The sequence below is a fragment of the Ictalurus punctatus genome, chromosome 5 (genome assembly GCF_001660625.3).
Source record: "Ictalurus punctatus breed USDA103 chromosome 5, Coco_2.0, whole genome shotgun sequence".
Classification (NCBI taxonomy): domain Eukaryota; kingdom Metazoa; phylum Chordata; class Actinopteri; order Siluriformes; family Ictaluridae; genus Ictalurus; species Ictalurus punctatus.
Window position 1 is genome coordinate 22,030,195 of NC_030420.2, and position 22,380 is coordinate 22,052,574.

General features: G+C 39.6%; 1 protein-coding gene across 1 annotated transcript in view; it reads left to right on the forward strand.

Moving 5' to 3' along the window:
- The first annotated feature begins 741 nt into the window (after positions 1–741).
- The window catches only part of cpne5a (copine Va), a 98,987-nt gene continuing 77,348 nt past the window's right edge, over positions 742–22,380 (forward strand). The window contains exons 1-3 of the mRNA XM_017467157.3: positions 742–1,146; positions 18,970–19,010; positions 19,532–19,578. Coding sequence (XP_017322646.1) covers positions 1,037–1,146; positions 18,970–19,010; positions 19,532–19,578 — 198 coding nt within the window. The 5' untranslated portion in view covers positions 742–1,036. The remainder of the gene's footprint in view (positions 1,147–18,969; positions 19,011–19,531; positions 19,579–22,380) is intronic.

Sequence of the window (22,380 nt, forward strand, 5' to 3'; positions counted from 1 at the left end):
GCTGCAGCAAATTCCTCTCTTCTTCCAGGGTCCTCACTGTAGGCAACTTACTCTGTACTGCAGTAGGGTGTTGTTCTTCTCAGATGAGCTGCTGAACTCCTGATCTGTACACACTTAGCTCTTTCTGTTTTCACTGTCAGTGCTACATACTGAACATAGCTTGAGGGGAAAACAAGCTATTTACCTCATTCACAGGATCAGTGATCGTGTAAATCTATTCACAATAAAGGGAAAAATAAAGGGATTGAAAACAATCTAAACATAAGCCTCGAGCTAGAACTTCTTTTCTCTCGGGACCTAACAGGCAGTAACTTGCCAGCTGGTTGTGAGCAGCTTTCACACTGCTGTTTATCCAGAGAGCTGATAGGGAGCTATCCAAACCTGTGGTGCTGAAAATAGACTAAGCTGCAGACTGTCGGAGAACACAACGGAATATTCATCAGCAACCAAAACCGTATTTCCCTTTAGACCTACTTTAAGTTGATGTTTAGTTGTTATGTTGCAGTCATATGTTTAGATGTTCCATGCAGTTTTAGAGATCGTTCTTCTTTTAACTAAACAAGGTGTCATATTTTTAGCAGGCTACGGAGTAAGGCGTAGCCCTGCTTTTAGAATAAATTGGCAGATTCCTTAAGATTTAATTTGCATTTTTGTGTACTATAAGGAAAAGTTCGGCTATACAATGTGTGGTGATTTCTAAGCATTTAGTGCGCAGTGTTAATACTCGTGAGACCAGTGGGTTTAGCAGTAACGATCCCGTAGCCGCGCATGGATAATGCGATACTGAGCATGTGGGAAAAGGCGAAAGGGGCGGAGTTCGTCTTCTCCACTTTACCAGTGTTCCAGTGTTGCTCACAGAGCTCTCACTGCATGCGCGCACTTTCGCAATCCTCTGCGCTCTGTAGCAGCCCCACTTTCCATCAGTCCGCTTGGAATTGTAGAGCGCATCGCTCATCATCTCTGCTCGCTGTGTTACTGCGCTAAAGCCTTCGTTTTGAAAGTGAAGCTGCGGGAGGCAGCCAGCTTCCCCGCGCCCATGGAGGGAGACGGGATGGACAAGCTGGAGCGCATGGCTTCCGTGTGCGAGCTCGACCCAGTCACAGGCAACATCCCCGCCACCAAAGTGGAAATCAGTGTCTCATGCAGGTACGTCAAACCATAACCCTCCTGCTGCACTTACCTCAAGAGGATGATTCACAATTGATTTAAGGAAAGCCTCCACAGCAAAATCCCAAGTGCTGAATTAACAGTTAATGTCTAATTATCTCTAGAGTTCGTATGAACACTGTAGGTGTTAATTTAGTACTATGGACTCCTAATGAGTATCTGTATGCGCAATTAGTTCCTCATGGTTTCATCATCAGTGTTACACGGGCGATAAAACATCTACCTTGATGTGAAGGGAAAACAAAATTCCCTGCTGAATTAACATTTATTGTCTAATTAACATTAGAGTCCAGTGTGCATTCAGCTGAACTATAAACACGGTAGGTGTAATTTCAGTGCTATGTATTTTGTTGTTTTCTGTCTTTGGTAAATGGAGCTGTAATTAGTCAAGTATAAGGCATCAATGAACTATATGTCCTTTGATGTAGTCATCTGGCTTTAACCTGATTAAAACCTAGCTTATTATTCTGTTATTCACTTTAGAGCATATAAATTAGCCTATTCTATAGCCAGAGTTAAACTAAACTGTACAAAATATCTGTTCATTATTACTCAGTAACGGCAAAGGCATTATCTCTATGAAATGAGTGTGTAAATAAAGCTCTTAAACTTTTCTGTGGTCTAGGAAGCAAATAATTCATATAATTAATATTTATTTTTAGCTATAACCCCTTCTCATTTGATCCTTAAATTCTGATCCTGTGTGGATAAATGGCTTTGATATTTATGAGTCTGATAACAACACATTTCCCATAAAGCTCATTGGGCTCATTGAATATAAATACACTCCAGGCCAGAGGGGAAATAGAATATTTTCTCATGTCCTATATTTGCACTGTTTATTAGATCTGCATACACTGGATGAAACCAGATAATTGCAGATCAAACTATTTTTCTCTACGGCACTTGTGTCTACGTGCAGCATTGAATTTGTCTAGATATTTTTTTTTATCTCACCCCATGTTGCAGCCTTAATAGCCATAATAGGTTACAGGTTAATAATACACCTTCAATTAAAAGTCTTGATAAATGTCAGACATGGGGGTAGATAAGAAATTCAATCTCATTCATGCTGCTTTGCCATCAAGACCTCAGTCAGACAAATTGCTCAGCGTAATGGGGTGGGCTGGTGGTGTGTGCTTTTCAGTCATCTTGGGGAGTCATCAGCTGGCAGATTTAGGCTTTGCCCAAACAAACACTTACAGTAAATTATGTATTCCAGTCTATGTTGGACGTAATGATAATTACTGAACCACACAACAAGAGTACAATAAGAATGCAAATTAATAGTAGGTGCTAATAAACTGACCATCAACTCAGCTTAATGTACACTGAGCAATTGGGATGCTACTGATAGAGTGCTACTTGATGTAATTTGATGTAAATTAAAAAATTATAAACCATATATGCCAAGCCAAATAGAAAGATTGTTGTTTAGAAATATAGTTGAGCTTCACATCGAAAGAGAAAATTGATTGAATATCAAAAACAGCAACAACAAAATCATATCCTTTATATATCATATTAATTGTAGTTTTCATACTTAACTAAATAACAAAATGCCATTGCACAGTAACACCACCCTCTCTGGAAACCTGCATTTTTTGCCAGTTGGGTCCAGGATTCCATGCATTTGTTTCCTGTAACTGATTTAGTGCAGGGGAAGATCCTGGAGATGAGCCTATGTGGAATAAAATTGCTCACTATAACCCCTCCAGATATTCTCAAAAGGTCATTTTGTTATGTAGTGATACCAGGCATTTTCTGGCAGTAATTATACTCTGGGCTCAAGGAGGTTCAAATTCTCACAGAATGACAAGCTTAAGACAGTGACTATGCTTACATGCACATCAAATTCCGTTCAAGGTCTATATTCGGGTTGCAGCCATATTCCAAATACGAGGTTTATATGCGTACAGACATCAGAATATTCCTGTATAGGAATCAGAATTTGGGGAATCAGTGTATTGTCTTAATTTGAATCAGATAGCGGCGTTTACATGACTCCATACTAATTAGAATATTGCCAAATTCCAATTAATATTGAAATATTGATGTGCATGAAAATGTAGTCTCTGATTAGGTTTGGAGTTCTTAGCTTGCCAAACATATGCACATTCCAAGATATTTTAAAGATTTTAAAGTTATCTTTATCTATAAGCTTTGTAAACCTCTTTTTAGACAGTGATAAGTACATGAATCTGCACAGAAAATGCTGAATCTGGTGGATAGGGCACTCATGTGGAACTAGCTGTCCTGTTTGCTGCTGTGAATGAATAAACAGTGAGTAAATAATTCATGTGGCTCTTTTCTGAATGTAAAATGTGATATAATGATGAACCCTGGGTATGTGTGCTTTCTGTGGACTTGCTGGATTGTTACACTGTCCCATGCTTGTAGTAAAAAAAGTTTTAATCTAGCACCATTTGGAAAAACCCTTAATGCTCTTTGAAGAGCTGTTTTCAGGAAAATTAAAAAGTAGAACGCTTTTCTAAAAATAAAAAAAACTAGACATATCAGCTTTCCAATGGACCCATAAAAATCCCAGTAGGAGTGCATGACTTGAACATCAACTAAAATGCTAATCTGAGAGATTTAGAAACATAAGATAACCCCCCAAACTGCTTTAAACCCAGTGCCATCATAGCAGCAATCATAGCAGCAAAATTGCTCCATTCCTTGGTGCTATAATTGGAATTTGACACATGAACACTTCAAACCTATCTGCTAAGTAGAGCCAACCCACCAACGACTAAGCTCCACCTCCATGTGCATGCAAGTACATGCAGTATAGAGCTCAGTTAAAGGAATGCCATGACAAAAACACTGCAATTTTTAAATGCTATTTTTATCTTTAGTCTATTGCCAGCTATGTTATTGTTTCCCTTTGCTTGAGTTGAAGTGCTTGAGTTTCAAATGAAAATGTCATGTATTGGCCCAGATCATTCAACTACTCAGTAATATTTCCACCTCTGTCTGATTTTAGGACATACTCATACTCATACTTAGGAAATACTCAGCAGTGACAAATGAAAACACATCACTTAAGGTGTGTGGCTGGTGTTACTTCACTACAGTATTTCATCAAATTGTGCGCCATAGATTCCCTATTTTGCAGAGTCTGATAGCATTATGTGCAAAAGGGATATAACTGAATATGAATGGATTTTTCAGATTGAACAGATGTGTTCTAAACTGATACAAATATAATAGCTATATGTGCACTATATGAGGTGCACTGTATGATTTTTTTTTAATAGAAAGGACTGGGACTCTGTGAGATACTTAAAAATTGTGCTTAAATGTGAATTTTATACTTTCATGCTGGTATGTGGTCACATATGAAACTCGCAGGACAAAAATAGACCATGTTTATTAACACGGATATAGGGAAATTGAACCACAAATGTGATTGAAAGTATCACAGACAGGTACAAACATAAATAATAACTGTGCAAACAGAATTAACAAAACACTCTGGAATACATCACTAATTGTGACTAAATTAGAACTAAAATGATGTAGCTGATTTTGAGGAACTCAACATTATTTACCTCTGGGTTTATCCCAATTGTCTTGTAGTGTTTACACAGGCATAGTGGTTCAAAGTTCTTATTAGGGTAAAATAATACTGTGTAAAAGAGACTACAGGCACCACACTGACACTATTTACTTGTTATTCTCACAGCGGAAGTTTGAACAACACAGCTAAGGGATTTCATTACATCTTCTGGCAGATTCTTGTGTCTGCTGGTATTCCTCAGTTACACTGCAGCCTCTTGGCTACCTCTGCCTTGACCTTGCAGGTGTGAAGAATCAGTGAGCTTGCCTCCTCTTCCTGCTTTACTTTGTTTACTGTTACTGCAGTGCTGTGCTCTGCCTCTACCCAAATGTCTTCTCTGCCTTACTACCTGAGTCACATTATAAGTAGTTTTTTACTCCTCACTTCTATCTGTGTAATGAATATGAATTTGATGTGACAGCTGAGAAAGTACATGCCCTGTTTGACAGATTGCTATGGCTCTGTTTGTTTCACTCACATACACTACGGATACTTTGGACATGCCAATCAGCCTACCATGCATGTCTACCTCCTACCATGGAGGAAACTGGAGGGAAACGAACCCCTGCCCCTGGAGGAGTGAGGCGAACATGCTAACCACTAAGCCACCGTGTGTCCCATGAGACCAGAGTATTTTTGTGAATTTTTTTGACAGAAGATCAAAAGGTTACACAATAAAGACAATTTTTCATAGTCTTCTTTGCTCATATTTACCAAGGGTGCCAATATTAGTGGAGGGCACTGTATGTTTGGAGAAAGGAAAACACTGCATTCCAGCATTAGAACCTTATCCCATCTGTGAAACATGGTGGTGGTATCATGGTTTGGGCCTGTTTTGCTGCATCTGGGCAGGACAGCTTGCCATCATTGATGGAACAATGAATGCTGAATCATACCAGCGAATTCTAAAGGAAATATCAGGACAATCTGTTCATGAACTGAATCTCAAGAGAAAGTGGGTCACACAGCAAGAGAATGACCCTAAGCACACAAGTCGTTCTACCAATGAATGATTAAAGAAGAATAAAGTTAATGTTTTGGAATGGACCAGTCAAAGTCCTGACCTTAATCCAATAGAAATGTTGTGGAAGGACCTGAAGCAAGCAGGTCATGTGAGGAAACCCACCAACATCCCAGAGTTGAAGCTGTTCTGTACTGAGGAATGGGCTACAATTCCTCCAAGACGGGCTGATCAGCAGTTACTGGAAACATTTAGATGTACTTATTGCTGCACAAGGTGGTCACACCAGATACTGAAAGAAAAGGTTCAAATACTTTTGCCACTTACACATTATTAAGAAATATTGGATCATTTTCCTCAATAAGTAAATAACCAAGTATAATATTTGGTTTCATTGGGTTCTCTTTGTCTACTTTTAGGACTTGTGTGAAAATCTGATGATGTTTTAGGTTATATTTATGCAGATATATATAGACATTCTAAAGGGTTCACAAACTTTCAAACACCACTGTATATTTGCTGTAGTCAATGTTAAAAGGTTTCATCTAGCACCCTATATTATAATGCACCCTAAAGTGTTTGTTTCACTAGGGTTTTATGTAGAACTCTACAGAGGGTACAAACTTTTTTTCTGGGAAACACTATGGGAAAAACGCAACTTGGCAGAGGCAGTGTTTGCTCTGGGAAATGTTCTGCTGGGAAACCCTGGGTACTGGCATTAATGTGGATGTTACTTTGACACATAACACCAGAGAGCTCAGAGGAAAATGGCCAGATTGGTTCCAGTCTGGGTTTGAGCTAACAGGAAGTGAACTCTAGACACTGTTGTTTGTGTGAAAATCTCAGGAGATCAACAGTTTATGAAATACTCATACCAACCCTTATGGCACCAACAACCATGCCACAGTTAAAGTCACTAAGATCACACTTTCCCCCCAATTATGATGTTTGATATGAACATTCACTGAAGCGCTTGATCTGTATCTGCATGACATTATGCATTCTGCTGCTGCAAATTATTGGCTGATTGGATAAATGCATACATGTACATGTGTACAGGTGTTCCAATCAAACTGGATTTGAGTGTATACTGTATATGTTATAGTCATTGTTAAAAGGTTGCATCTAGCACTCTGTAATGTAACCTAAATTGTTCTCTGGTTTGTTTCTCCGGGGTTTTATGTAGAACTCTACAGAGGGCACAACCTTTTCCATTTCAGAAAAGGTCTCAAGTAGTATCCCTTTAAAACGCTAGAACAATATTAAAGAAACCTTTAGTCATGAGAAGCACCCAATATGTATATAAGATGAATGCATGTCAGTAAGCGTAACGTTATTTAACATTATGGGAGTTCTCTCCTCACACTGTGCAGGGCATGAAACAGGTCCCAGAGTGACAAAGCTGCTTTATTTAAAGGAAATTACATCTAGATATTGACTTCTGGCACTTAGTAAGCTGTGGATCTGTCTGATTCCCTTATGAGTGTCACTCATCTAGGTTATGGTGAGTAAACAACCAGATGGTAGGAAGAAGCATCTGTTGAAAGAAATGATGGGCGGGGTGAGGCTGGGGTAGTCGTTAATAGAGCTGACAGATTGTATGTGTGTGTTCATTTGTGAACACACTGAATGCAAATGTGAGTTTGTGCATCCATGGGTTTAGATCCAACAGTGTGTTGCTTCAGATAAATTTAAGTAATGATGGTTCTTTGTACCAACCCTATGTGAAGTCTTCTAAATGGTGCACATCCTGACAGGCCCAACAGTAGATTTGGGAGAATTCAAATGAATATTTGATCTACGGTCCTGATTTTGGTTGAAACTCCACTGTTTTCTCATTTTGACTCATGTCAAAATAGTCTGCTTATTTAGAAATAAATACTGAAAATTGAAAACATCAGGGACGGTGGTGAAACTACTCACTCATCTGTGTCTTCAGATAAATTATGGTTCTTCTAAACTTATACATTACACTAGAGTCATTAGCTCTTTCTCACTCTCATGATAATCTTTTAACTGTTTATTTATTTATTTTACCTCTAAGCCATTAAGACCACAAGTCTTACTCTTAACCCCAGTACTGCACACTCATCAGATAAATCATGACAGTAGCCTAATTGTTTATATTAAGAATATTTACTAATATCGCTCTAAGAATAATTCATCACCATATTTGATACCATTTATATTCACGAGCATGCACTTTTATAAAACATGGTAATTGCTAATGAACAATGGACATTTTTACCTTCTGATTAAATATGAACTAAGCTACTGTTTACTGGTGATTACATTTTAATTGCGCTGTGTATACAGTACCTCTGTTGTTGTTGATTAGTTGATGAAATGCTGATGGTGTTGTTTCACTGTAGTACTGAAAACCAAGGCAATACACTGCTTGTTCATATTAGTTAATGAAACCTTATAATGGGAATTCCCCTTCTGCCAGAGTGGAAAAGAAACTGCCATCCCATTAAAATATCTTAATAACATTCTGACAAAATGATAGCACTCGGCTCAAAATTGTGCTGGGCTGTTCATCCTCTGTGTTCCCCCTGGGGAAACACTCTATTTGGCTTTCTCAGCCTAAGCCTTGCCCTACAATTCATACAATATTGATCAAATCAGTTTGGTGACAAATCCAGTTCTGCTGAATCTCTTTCTGTGGCAACATCTGCAGTATTTGTGCATATTAGAGTTGCATAGAATTTAAGCATTTTTAAATCTAACCTAAAACTAATTTTTTAAAAGCTTTTTCTTCTATTGTTTTTATTCAAGTCTGTTCTTTTTGGGGTTTTTTTTGTATTTGTGTATTTATTCTTTGTAATTTTTATTGTGTAAAGTGCCTTGAGCAGCTGCTTTAAGGTGTTATATTAAATAAAGTTTATTATTATTATTATAGCATTTAATTCCAGACAAGAAATAGAATCTCTCTCACTCTGACACCTTAACCTCTGACTTTCTGCTGTACTTGATTCTAGAAGTTCCTGTCAGCTTGTTAGGCTTTGAGCAGTTATCCCTAACTGGTCAACTCTCAAATAATGCCTTATGTGTCTTTAAATCAATGAGAGATCAACAGCATGCTGAGAAGGTTGGAGTCTGTTTTGATCTCTCTGGCTGAAATAGCTTCTCCAGTGTGAGGGTACCAATTACTGTGCCACTGGGTTGTTGGAGAGTGTGGATGAGAGGGGAATTGAATAGCAGGTCCAGTGGTGTGAAACTGCAGGCTGTTAAGTGGAAAAGAACTGCTTTGCAAAAAAAAAAAAAAAAATTAAAATCACCTTTAACATTCAAAATATGTTATAATATGCTTGGCATCAATAATTTATATTGTCAAAAGAAGATACAAACATCAGAGAAGAAATTTGTGCCAATTGTATTGTTGATTATAAGTTTAAGTTTCTTACCTTGAGTTGTACTGTTTAGTTTTTTTTATTTTTTGATTGATTTTTGTTCTATTGCTATGCTTATTATTTAATTCTAAAGGAAAATCCACTCTGCATGACATGCATGTTAATCTTTAATTAACATGCAATCTTCAATGGTGTCCAAGATTTATTTTGTAATGAAATGAAAAGGAAGGACTATATTATCTGTTAGACATGTAATGTTGACTGCTCATTTAAAAAAAAAAAAAAAAAAAAAAAATTGTTAATTCCTGTATCTATTAATTTACACAATGCTCCTGAAGGCACTCATCTTTTATGAATTAATAATGTCTGATTGGTATCTCAGAAATCTCTTGGTTTAGGCTTAATGAGCGAGCATTATGAATAAAGGCAAATTCAAACTGATTCATGATTCATGCGTGACTATTATCACAATTATTAATGAATTACTATTGAAAATTTTACAAAATGTACACTTATTGTGTTTATGTAGTGACAGGTATGTTTATCCAAGTTATGTAATGGTCTGCGACACTTCAGTCAGTCAAAATATTCACTTAGCATTCTTTGCAATTAAAATCTGAAATACTACAGTGTTTTCTGTTTCTCATTAAAATGTCAGTTGGTTCCATCTGAAGATGAACTTGCTGCACTGTCTGGGTGTAACCATGAGTGAAATATGGAAGAATTTAGAAAGTATTTGAAAGTATTTAAAATGCTTTAAGGGAGAAGTGACAGGGCTTTGTTTCCATCAGTGTCTGTCACGAAGAGATTAAGACTGACAGGTTGATAAACTAGTGAATAGCTGATGTTCTCCTTTGTCAGCACCGTTACATGAGGGAAAAATGGGAAATTCATTTCTCTAAAATCAATAAAGCAATCTAAATTAGATGCATTAAAACAAGATTTAACAGAATGCGGTTATTGACTTTGCAGTACCTCCTGCAAATTTCCCTGGTGTCCATAATTATTATAATGCTTACTTGCAATATAATACACAGCAGTGTTCAAATTAGACTCTGGCTTTTTGGGGGTGGCAAGATGGCAATAAAATATCTCTTCTCTGTATTTCAAGGGCATAAAAATACAAAAAAATGTCCAATGAATATTGTCACACAGTTTCAAAGAGTGGCTTTCTGTGCACAACAAATGGAAAAATGTATTGAGAAATATCTCTGTGTTTTTAACTTAACAGTATTTTAGAAAAGTTACAGAAGGTCAAGACTAGTGGATGTAATGATTTGGAAAAATATTATTGCATTATGTAGCCAATGGTTTGTGGGTACATGAAAATCACACCCACAGATTTAGTTCCTCTTTGCGGTTATAGCATTAGTGAGGTCACGCACTGCTGTCAGGTGAGCAGGATTGGGGCATAATTGGCATTCCAGTTCATCCCAAAGGTGTTCAGTGGGGTTGAGGTCAGGGCTCTGTGCATGCCACACAAATTCTTCCACTATAACCTTGGTAAACCACATCTTCATGGACTTCACGTTGGGCACAGGGGCAGTGTCATGCTGGAACATGTTTGGGCCTCTTAATTCCATTGAAGTTAAATTGTGAAGCTACAGCATACAAAGAAATTCTATTTAATTGACTGCTTATAACTTTCTGGCAACAGTTAGGAAAAGACCCATATATGGGTGTAATCTTCAAGTGTCCACATGCTTTAGGTGATATAGTGATGTACACACAGTACCTATGAGATTACAGTAAGTATGGGTACAATTGTTAAAAAATGCTCTGCTTACAGTATGGGTCCATAAGTGCTGAAGGTTTGGTGCTTACATTTGACCTGCTGCAGTGGATAACAAAGTTGAATTTGGATTTCTTAACTAGCTTTGACATTTTTTCATAAACAAACCCTGTGAGACCGGCTTCTGGTAGTACATTTCCATACTTGTATTTTCTCATTGAACAGATTATAACGATTTGATGAATGGACTCTCCAAGAAAAAGTGACTGCTCTATCTTAGAGAAACAGAGAGATTTGTGAGAGATAACCCACTGGAGTTCATTTCAGTTTTATTTCTATGTGAATTAATAATGACTAACATTTTGTCATTAATTCATTAATCATTTTAAATAATATTATTTTTCTGACCCCTGTGGTTTAGTTTTTATTTGTTTCTGCTGTAGAGCTTCAGTAGCCAGATGCAGCTGAATGTAAGTTTGATTATAAATCAAGATGTAATGTTATTACTAAACCATACTTTGCGAGTAGGTAGTTTAGTGAGATGTAGTGTTGAAATTTTATTACACCACAGACATTTGATCTATGTTACAACTACTAGTGCATGAATTGATTAAAGATCAAACTTTTTCACACCAGCCAATCAAAATCACAATCCTACATGAACAGCAAATACTACATCCATGATCAAGACACAGGGATAGTGTCCATTCTTCTCAGTGTTTGCTTTCTTCAAGCAAGGAAAAAAAAAAGCTTTTATTTGTCACATACACATTACAGTACAGTGAAACACTTTTCTTTGCATATCCCAGGATGTTTCTTGTGACCACTTACATTTACGTATATGTCCTGCTACAAACAATATATTTTAGTGAGGTGGTCATGTCCATTAATCATAGACCACAAAAATACTTTCTACATAAAGAAAAGAATGCTATTGTAGTCAGTTAAAATGCATGTTTTACTGCACATGGTGCACCTTGTACAGAGTAGTTTGATTTATAGTAGATGTTGTATCTAGAAAGTAAGTGTAAGTCTTAAGATAACTTAAAGTTAATGTTAAAATGATGCTACTTGGTGAATGTTTCCATAAACTCGAATGCAGTGGCCATGATAGGCTGAGATAGATCTTGTCTTCTACTGTTACACTTAGCTGCAGGTCCTCTTGAGTCTGTAATTTGAACACTGGAATAACAGAAATAGCAGAATAGCCCTAGTATAACTAACTCACTAGTCCACTATACACAGTAATTTGGCTTGTCAGACAGCAATGTTTTGGGGGGCAGAAATGTATGTGGAGTTGTCATTTCCAAAGCTGCTAATTAAAAATAATAGCGGTATTTAGTTAAGTAAAAAGAACAACAACATCAAAGAAAAAGATGTAAAGCTGAAAGTGAAAAGCCATTTTGGCTGTGGGTGGACAGATCTGTGTTCTTTTCTACAGTAAATGACCATTTACAGACTTAAAGAGGCACATTTGCAAAATGGGGTGTTTTAATGTGGCATGTCTAACATGGTCTCACGATTGCAAATTTGTAAGAATTTGCATGAGCCAACTAGTGTTAAGAATTCTGTTTGCTTAAGGTGGGGGGGAAGGGTAACTGAACAGTTTGTAGTAAAACTTTTGTAATAAATATAGTGGTGTGAAATCAAAATTGTATAAGGAAAATATAATCAATGTGTCATGTCACAGCAAACCAGCAACTACAGTTCCCAGAATATAACACAAACTGCAAACATGGCCGACGAGGACTACACTTCCCACACGTGCACCATCTCCTGAGTTCTAATCAGAGACACCTGCAGCCAATCACAGACACACACACACAGCATATATGTGACTTTTGGAGCATTATGAATTTGCAAAGTAAACGCTCGGTTGCCTAGTCTCTGTTGATATCCAAGCCTTGATTAAGTGATCACTAACGGAGCAGCTTAGTCATCTTTCTCAGCCCGTGCCGCACGCCATGCGTTCCCATGCTCAGTTTGCTCCGCTGCCGAGGCCGGAAAGGTATGCTGGGGAGCTGGCACGATGTAAAGGGTTCCGGCTACAGTGCTCCCCGTTCTTCTTTAGCTACCCGAACATGCTGGAGACTCATAAGATCACCCATTTCTTGGAGCTCTTAACCGGGCAAACTGTATTAGGGGCTACAGCGATGTGGGTGCGGGACGGCAATTCCATCTCTTTTCTGGAGCAATTTACGATATGTTTCCAGCACGCCTTTGATCACTCTCCCGACGGATAGGAGATGGGATGAGAACTCTCAACCATGATGCAGGGTACACGTTGTGCTGTGGATTAAGCTCTCGAATTCTGTCTACCCACTCTCACAGACCGAACAGCAGGCCATGGAGGAGTACATTCAGGAGGCGCTCCAACAGGGATACGTCAGACCCTCCACATCCCCCGCCTCAATTGGTATCTCTTTTGTGGAGAATAGGGGTGGTGGCCTCAAACCATGCATCAATTACAGGGGCCTAAACCAATGCTCCGTCAAGTACCGTTATCCTTTGCCACTTGTACCCGCAGCCCTCGAACAACTAAGGTCAGCAACCATTTTCACTAAGCTGGACCTTCGTAGTGCTTACAACCTGGTTTGCATCCAGGAGGGGGACGAGTGGAAAATGGCCTTCAGTACCACCTCTGGCCACTATGAATACCTGGTCATGCCTTATGGACTCTCTAGAGCCCTCTCAGTGTTCCAATGCCTTATTAATGACGTCCTAAGAGACCTGCTGGAGAGGAGTGTCATCACGTACATCGACGATATTCTAATCTACTCTGCTTCCCTTGAAGAGCATGTCGTCAATGTATGGCAGGTCTTACACCGACTCCTGCAGCAGCAGCTTTATGTCAAAACAGAGAAGTGTGAGTTCCATCAACGCACAATCTCATTCTTGGGCTATATTATCAGCCCGGAGGGAGTCAACATGGACCAAAGCATGGTACAGGCAGTGGTGGAGTGGCCCACTCCATGAACTGTCAAGGAACTGCAATAATTTCTAGGCTTTGCCAATTTTTACCGAGGTCTCATCAGAGGATTTAGCTCCATAGCACACCCCTTAACCTCCCTACTACGTGGCAAGCCGAAGCGCCTAGCCTGGACCCCAGCCACCCAAGAAGCATTGAATAAACTCAAGGACACACTCACCACTGCTTCACCATCCTCAAGCACCCCGATCCCTCCAAGCCCTTTGTAGTGGCGATAGATGCCTCGGAAACAGGAGTGGGAGCCATCCTCTTGCAGAGGTTCGGAGACAAACCAAAGTTTCACCCCATGGCTTTCTTTTCCCGGAAATTGTCTCCTGCAGAACGCAACTATGATGTGGGGAACCAAGAACTCTTGGCGGACAAACTAGCCCTGGAGGAATGGAGACATTAGCTGGAGGGAGCCAGGCACCCGTTTATCATTTTCACGGATCATGAGAACCTGGAGTATCTATGTACTGCCAAGCGTCTAACGCCTCGTCAAGCCCATTGGTCCCTTTTCTTCCCCCGATTCCAGTTCACCTTGTCCTATAAACCAGGGTCCAAGAATACCAAGGCCGATGCCCTGTCACGGCTTCACAGCACAGACAGTTGAGTCAACCATGAGGATTACATTCTGTCACCTTCCTGTGTAGTCAGCGCCATCGAGTGGGCATTGGATCAGGCCCTGACATGCATCCTGAGGTTGCAAATCCCTGCAGCATGTCCACCCATTAAGCAGAGTGTTCCAGAGCAGCACCGGTGGCAGCTTATTTCCTGGGCCCATATAGCGGTGGCCATGGGCCACCCGGGAATACACCGTACCTACCGCCTGTTAACAGAGAAATACTGGTGGCCCAACATGTCAAGGGAGGTGCAGCGGGTAGTGTCCTTGTGCTCGACATGTGCTCAGGCTAAGATATCTCGAACCCTGCCCACCGGCAAGATTCAGATAATACCCATACCGGAACACACATGGTCCCACCTGTCCATAGAGTTCATCACTGACCTACCAAAGTCACAGGGGAACACTACCATCCTAGTGATCGTCGATCAATTTTCGAAGTCCCTACGTTTCATCCTACTGCCCGCCATCCCATCAGCCTTTACCCCAGCCAAAATGCTGTTCCAGCACGTTTTCAGGTCCGTTGGGATCTCGGAGGAGATTGTCAGCGATCGGGTGACGTCCAGAGTCTGGTCCAGTTTCATGAAAAAGATGGGTATCACCATCAACCTCACCTCAGGTTACCACCCACAGGCTACTGGTCAAGTGGAACGAGCCGATCAAGAAATAGGAAGGTTTCTCTGGACTTTTAGTGCCTAGAACCCAGAAAATCGGTGTCGATTTATCCCATGGGCGGAATATGCTCAGAACTCCCGACAGCATTCCAGTGCATCTAAGGCTACCAGCCGCCGTTATTTCCATGGAACGGCAACCCCACCGACTCGCTACCGGTCGACCGATGGTTCCGTAGGAGTGAGCAGGTTTGGGAAAGCACACACCAACACCTAGTGCAAGCCACACACACCTACAAATGAAAGGCCGATCGTCACCGGAGAGAACACCCTAAGTACCAAACAGGTGACAGAGTGTGGCTCTCCACTAAGGACTTAAAGCAGACATATCCGTGCAAGAAACTAAAACCACAGGTATATAGGACCCTTCAAGATTATCGAACAGATCAATGAGGTCACATACAAGCTGGACTTATCCAAACACAGCCGCATCGCCCCATCATTTCATATCTCGTGCCTCAAACCACTCCCCACCTGATCCATTGGACATTGACGGCCACCCGGCCTACCAGCTTAAGAACATCCTTAACTCCAGGTGCAGGAGAAACAAGCTGGAGTACCTCATCGACTGGGAGGACTGTAGACCAGAGGAACAGTGCTGCTTCACATCTCAGGACATTCTTGACCCAGATCTGTGTAGAGACTTTTATGCTGCTCATCCAGATAAACTAGGACCCTGGAGTAGGGGAAGACCTAGAAAGAACTCGGCTCCCGGAGTGAGCCCTTTGGGGGGGGCTCTGTCATGTCACAGCAAACCAGCAACTACAGTTCCCAGAATACAACACAAACTACAAATATGGCCGACGAGGACTATACTTCCCAAGCACGCACACGTGCACCATCTCCTGAGTTCTAATTAGAGACACCTGCAGCCAATCTCACACACACACACAAACACACACACAGCATAGTAGTTGTAAAGTAAATGATCGGTTACCTACTCTCTGTCGTTATCCAAGCCTTGATTTACGTGATCGCTATTCTGATTCTGTCCTTGGCTTTGTCCCTTGACTTTGATACAAAATACAAAGTATTTTATTTTATAGTATTCTAAATGTAACATTGTAACATGAGACAGATGCAAGTGCAGTTGAGTCAGTTTAATAACACAATGTCCATCAAACAAATCCAATACAATAGGCAGTATCAAGGTCAAGGCAGGCAAAAAGGGTCAGGCAATCAGCAAACAGGATATCAGGGGAGAACCAGAGCACAAAAACCAGGATACGTTCAAAATCAGTAAACCAGAACAGCAAGATAAACAATGGCATAGTAAGCCAGAGTGAGAACAACTGAGCATTACTTCACAATGTCTTTGTGAATTAAGTTCCTTTTTAAAGGGTAGTGTGTGTGTGCGTATGTGTATGTGTGTGATTGTCATTGTCAACAGCTGATAGTCATTAGTACTCTGGAGACTGAGAGAGTGCTGGTGCACGGAGTTGGGATTTGTAGTCTGTTTCCACCATGTTTGCAGGCGGCGGGGCATTCTGGTGATTGGAGTTGTGACACGGAGTGGACATGACAGTATGTTATGAGTATATAACATTCCTTGAGTTTTATCAGTAAAGTGTTTAACATCCCCTAAGTGTTATGAGTATCGTGGTTAACATCCCCTAAGTGTTATGAATAAAGTGTTTAACATTCCCTAAGTGTTATGAGTAACATGTTTAACATTCCCTAAGTGTTATGAGTAAAGTGTTTAACATTCCGTGAGTGTTATAAATATCGTGTTTAACATTCCATGAGTGTTATGAGTAACGTGTTTAACATTCCACGAGTGTTATGAGTAACGTGTTTAACATTCCGTGAGCGTTATGAGTAACATGTTTAACATTCCCTGAGTGTTATGAATAAAGTTATTAACATTCCCTGAGTGTTATCAGTAAAGTGTCTATTGTGATGTTCCTGGATGACAGGCAATATTAGTATAGGTGGTCAGTGCATGATTACATTCCTGAGTAACCTAATGCTTTTGTTTTTTTTGTTTTAAAAAAAAAATATTTTATAATAACGAATGAGATATGGTGTATGAATAGTGAAGGATGTGGCTAGGGCATGCTGACAGGGTTTGTAACCCCCATTCATTCTGAGGGAGGTAGGTGGGAGACAGTTTGTCGTTGAGGGTCCTGACAGCTTGTGGAAAGTTATGGAATTTGCTGTACTTGGTCTGGATACTCTAGCCAGATGGCAGCGGGACAAAGAGTTAATGGGAGAGGGGGAAGGGGTCAGACACTATACTGATGGTTATATTGAGGTAGTGTTTTTGATAGAGATTCTATATTGGATTCAGAGAGACTCCTATAACGTTATGTGCTATCTTCATTATTTGCTGCAGGGACTTGCAGTTTGATACTCTGCAGTTCCCATACCAGACAGTGATGCAGCTGGTCAGGACACTCTCAATGATGCCTCTGTAGAATATGGTGAGAATCGGGAGGGGGAGTCTAGCTCTCCTCAGTCAGTGCAGGAAGTGGAGACACTGTTGGGCTTTATTGGCTATGGACATGTTGAGATGCGTGTGAGGTGAAATCATCAGATATGTTCACTCCTAGAAACTTGCAGTCTGTCATTATTTCCATGGGGGAGCCATGGATTAGCAGTTGGGAGCTCCCAGGTACACTTCTTCATGAACTCAGTGAGGTGAATCATACCAATATATTAGACATGGATACATGTGATTACAATTAACATGAATGATAAGGATACCTGCAGAACTCCAATGCATAAAGTTGGCCTGTGCTGTTGTTTGGACTGCAGTTTGGGTGTTGCGCAGTTTGGGTGTTGCTATTCATATTCCTGGTCCTCTGTCTCACTTATCTTTAGAGTTAATGAAGCACAGCAGCAATGTGCTTGTGTAACTGAGAGAATAAGTGTGGAGAAGATGCAATACTGTCTGCAATCCCCCCCCCCCCCCCCCCCCCCAGAAGAAAAGATTCTCCTACCCACACACACAGATACATACACACACACACACACACACACACACACACACACACACACACACAAAACACAAGGGCGGCACTCACATTGAAGAATAGTACAGTATATTGGTCTTGTAAAGATATGTGTTAGTTTATGAAATCTAAAAATAAATGGATGGTTTATGATCATCACCATGTCGTACTGAGGAACACTGTATGTCCTATACACTGTATGTCCTATGTATAGTGAGGGACAAAAAGGTATTCAGACACCTGGTTTTTGTTGTTTAATATACATCCAGTGCATATATCCACTTCATATTTACACATATAAGGTCTTTTGACTTTGTATTTACAGCAATATAGTTCTAGATATAAATGCTGAAAAAACAGATTTCACCTGGTCATTATAAAAGATGTTGTTATTGGATGGGAAGATTTAATATAGGAGAATTTAATCTCATTTGCAAAGAGACTGAATCTGGGGAGAAGATGGGCATAAAGCAAAAATAACTTGTATGGTGTTGCATTGTGTACCAATCTACTGACTTGAAACCCATTGAAAAGTTATAGAGAATTCTGAAATTGCAAGTCAGTCAGGTGAACCCTCATAACCTTTTTAAAGACAATTTGTCAAGAGAAATGGACTAAAATTGAACCACTCTTCTGCAAAATGCGAATTACTTTTTACCATATATGTGCCGAAGCTGCAATTGCTAAAAGTGATTTTGCAACTAAGTACTAATATTGGTAATTTGTGTTCTCCAAATACTTTGTTCCCTACAAATGTCATTTTTTAAAATATCTTTGCTTATGAGTACATACTTTTTTGTTGTTAATATGTATAAATACAGAGTCTAAATTCATTATGGGTGTAAATTTGAAGTGGATATACATTATGCTCTGGAAGCATATTAAATAACAAAAACAAAAGTGTCTGAAAACTTATTTCCCCATGTTGTGCATATAAAATGTTTAGAATAACATATGCCATGTTTCTTCTTTTCTGCAGAAACCTGCTAGATCGAGATACATTCTCCAAATCAGATCCATGTAAGTACAATAGACTTATTTGTCTTTTCAAATACTGCAGATAGGTTTTCTGGTCTGGACAGAAAATCAGCACTGACTATTTTTCTGGCTTGGTCTCTTTCATGTGCTCTTCTAACTTTCTTGCACTTTTCAGTACACTCTGAAACAGTCTACTCAGCTGTTTCAGAGAGTTCCCTCAACACATCACATTTGCATAGTAATGTGACAGGTTTTATTCAGTATCAACAGAATGCCATAATGTATTCAGGGCCCAAACCTGGACTTTTGAATATTAATGTGAGCTTAGGGAGATGCTCTTGAATCTGTGGCACATGCATTTTGTAGTTTATCAGTAATAACTGGTTTGTATTCCCCTCAGGACATAGAAAGAAGGACACTTGATTCACTTGATTCACTGATATATTGAATTGAGTGTGATTGTTCAGTTTTGATGTTGTTTACTTTTCCCTTTAATATGATAAAAATGTAAAGTTTTTAAAAAATGTATAACTCTTATCTGGTTTTCTCTCACACTCCAACAGTATGTATCATGTATACTCAGGGAGCAGAGTCGAAGCAGTGGCGAGAGGTGAGTGAATGACAAATTCAGAATCAGCTTGTCCTAAACCTCTTTCATTGCTGTTATGCTTTGCAGACAGTCCATGTTGTATGCTAAATGGAATAACATTGGAAATCCATAAAAAATTATATACTGCTCATAGCGTGGTGTGCGTGGTGTTTCCAAGTTCTCCCCGTGCTTCGGGGGTTTCCTCCGGGTACTCCCGTTTCCTCCCCCAGTCCAGACATGAGTTTTAGGCTGATTGGCAATTCCAAATTGTCCGTAGTGTGTATATGTTTGTTTGAGACTGTGTGCGATTGTGCCATGCGATGGGTTGGAATTCGGTCCAGGGTGTCCCCTGCCTTGTACCCCAAGTTTCCTGGGATAGGCTCCAGGCCCTCCATGGCCCTGTGTAGGATATGTGGTATGGAAAATGGATTGATGGATGTTACTTCTCACATTACAGAACACTCATTGCTTCTGATTTGTTGTTTTGGCAGTGGGTATCAGTACTATGCAATCAAGCAGACATTAGGATCATATATTATTGGAAAATTCCACCATTTCAGACCGTGACTACTGTTTATCATGTGACTATGGAAGAGAGCTTATGGTATTTTAGACTAAAAATCAGATAAACTTTTGTGCTCTTTGTTGTGATTGTTATTCTGGATGTTTCCATCTTGTCTCCTGATAGTTTACCATCTCTCACTTTCATTAGCTATTATTCATCACTGTACTTGCTATTTCTTATACATGGTTTTGTAATGAGCACAACTGTGTGGTGATCGATGTGTGAGAGGTTTATTACAAAATCCCAAACAAAATACAATATCAAAATAAAAAATGCAAGCAATGGTCAAACAAGTTTAACACAAGGTTAACTTGTTAACTTGTGTTAACAAGGTTAACACAAGGTTAACTTGTCTTAAAATATTGAAAGGACCTTGGTCTTGAAAGGTCTTGGGTGGAGAGCTAAACCATCTGTCCTGGATGTATCAGTCAATAAGGATAGTGGTATTTGAAGAATATTCCAGTTTGTTGATGAAACAATTTAACATAAAAATCAATTTGTCCTCAGGTTATAATCCTCAGTCCAATGGACAAGTGGATGATAACCTGAGGACAAATTCACATTGATGTTAAATTGTTGAATGTACATGAGGTGAACTGTACTCTCCTGTCCAATACAATGCCCTCTTGGATATCATAGTGTCTGAATACCACTGATTACTGATATGGTTTACATGGATGTGGGGAGCTTTAGCAGAGGGACTAGATAAGATGCAGGACTTTGAAAAGCAATTGATGACAAGAGTCATTGTTTATGACAAAGATGTGTGATCATGGACAACACGGTATTGGCAGGGGCTCTAGCAAGCCTGTGGGTAGGAGTCTCAAGATTCAAGATTGTGTGTAGACAGCACACGCCTTGACATTCAAAGTGAAGCTGACCAAAATTTGCTGCTCACCAAATTTACTGTGTGTTGCATCCAGAGGATGATGTATGTACCCACTGCTTGAGTGCTCTCTTGGTCTGGGGAACAAATGTTTTGCCTGGAGTATATTCTGTTGATGTGGGTTCTTGTGCTTCATGTAGGTTCTGCCTTTTGTGAAGAATAGGTTCACTAGATTGTCCTTCCTAAGTTCCTTCATGCAGCCAGGCACCAGCTTTTGTGCTCTTGGATCTTGGTCAACATGTGAGTGTGAATTTAAATCATGTGAAGGAAAGGGCCTCTGGGCCTGATGAGGATTCAACCTTTTTGCTGACTTGAGAGTTCTGTGATGTGTGAGGATTAAAAATGGATAATCTGCACCTTTTAACCTATGTCTCTGTTCTTGCAATGCGGCTTTGATGGGTAACAGCTTGCTGTTTCTGATGTCATGGTTTCTTTTAGCTTGAGTTAGTTTCTGGGAGGCTTTAACTTTACTGAACATTTCTACCAGTGTTCAGTATGTTCAGAATGTTCTTCTTAACATCAAGTTCTTCTTTATATCTGTGTGGTGTGCCATGGGGGAGAGAGATAAAATCTTTTATATCTTTTTATAAATTTTTTATATTTTGTGTTATCTGCAATAAGTTGTATGGACAGTGATGAGCATTGGTCAATGAGAGTAAAAGAGGAGACTCTGAGGAGATCAACAGCTAAAATCCACTGGTGACACAGAGCTAAATATTGGATTTCACAGTAAGTACCTGTAATTTGCACCTGTAATATGACAGTGGAGACAAATTAGTGCATCCTTGAACAAGTGGTTTCCCCATATGGAAATTTTCTAAACCTATGGGAATATCAGTGATCCTGCTGCACACATTTTTTGAGCCATTATTATAACTTGTTAAAAAGCATTTGACTCCTGGAAATTTAGCAGAAAAAGAGATCCTGAATGGTTTCTCTATGATCAATGCGAGTTTTCATGGCACCCAACAAAGCTAAGCCTCAACTAAAACATCAAATACACTGTTTGCCTCATGTTTGAACCAAAGCCCTAGAGCATATTCTCCCTATGACCAAGCGGGTTTTCTGTAGGTAGTCTGTTTTCCTAAATTTCACCTACATGTGAATGAGTGAATGAGTGTGTGTGTGCGTGTGTGTGTGTGTGTGTGGCTGCCATGGACATGCGAGACATATTCAAACTTGTTCTCTGGGATCCACTCAGTACTAAAGAGAAACAGCAAATTCCTTGAGAAATTACTGCCAGTAAATCACTGTAATTTTGCAATGATTAAGTTTTTACAGTGTATGGCAAGAAGATGATTATTGATTTGATGTTAAGTACAAAAAGCCCCAATCTCTCATACATTAACATTTACATTTATTCATTTAGCAG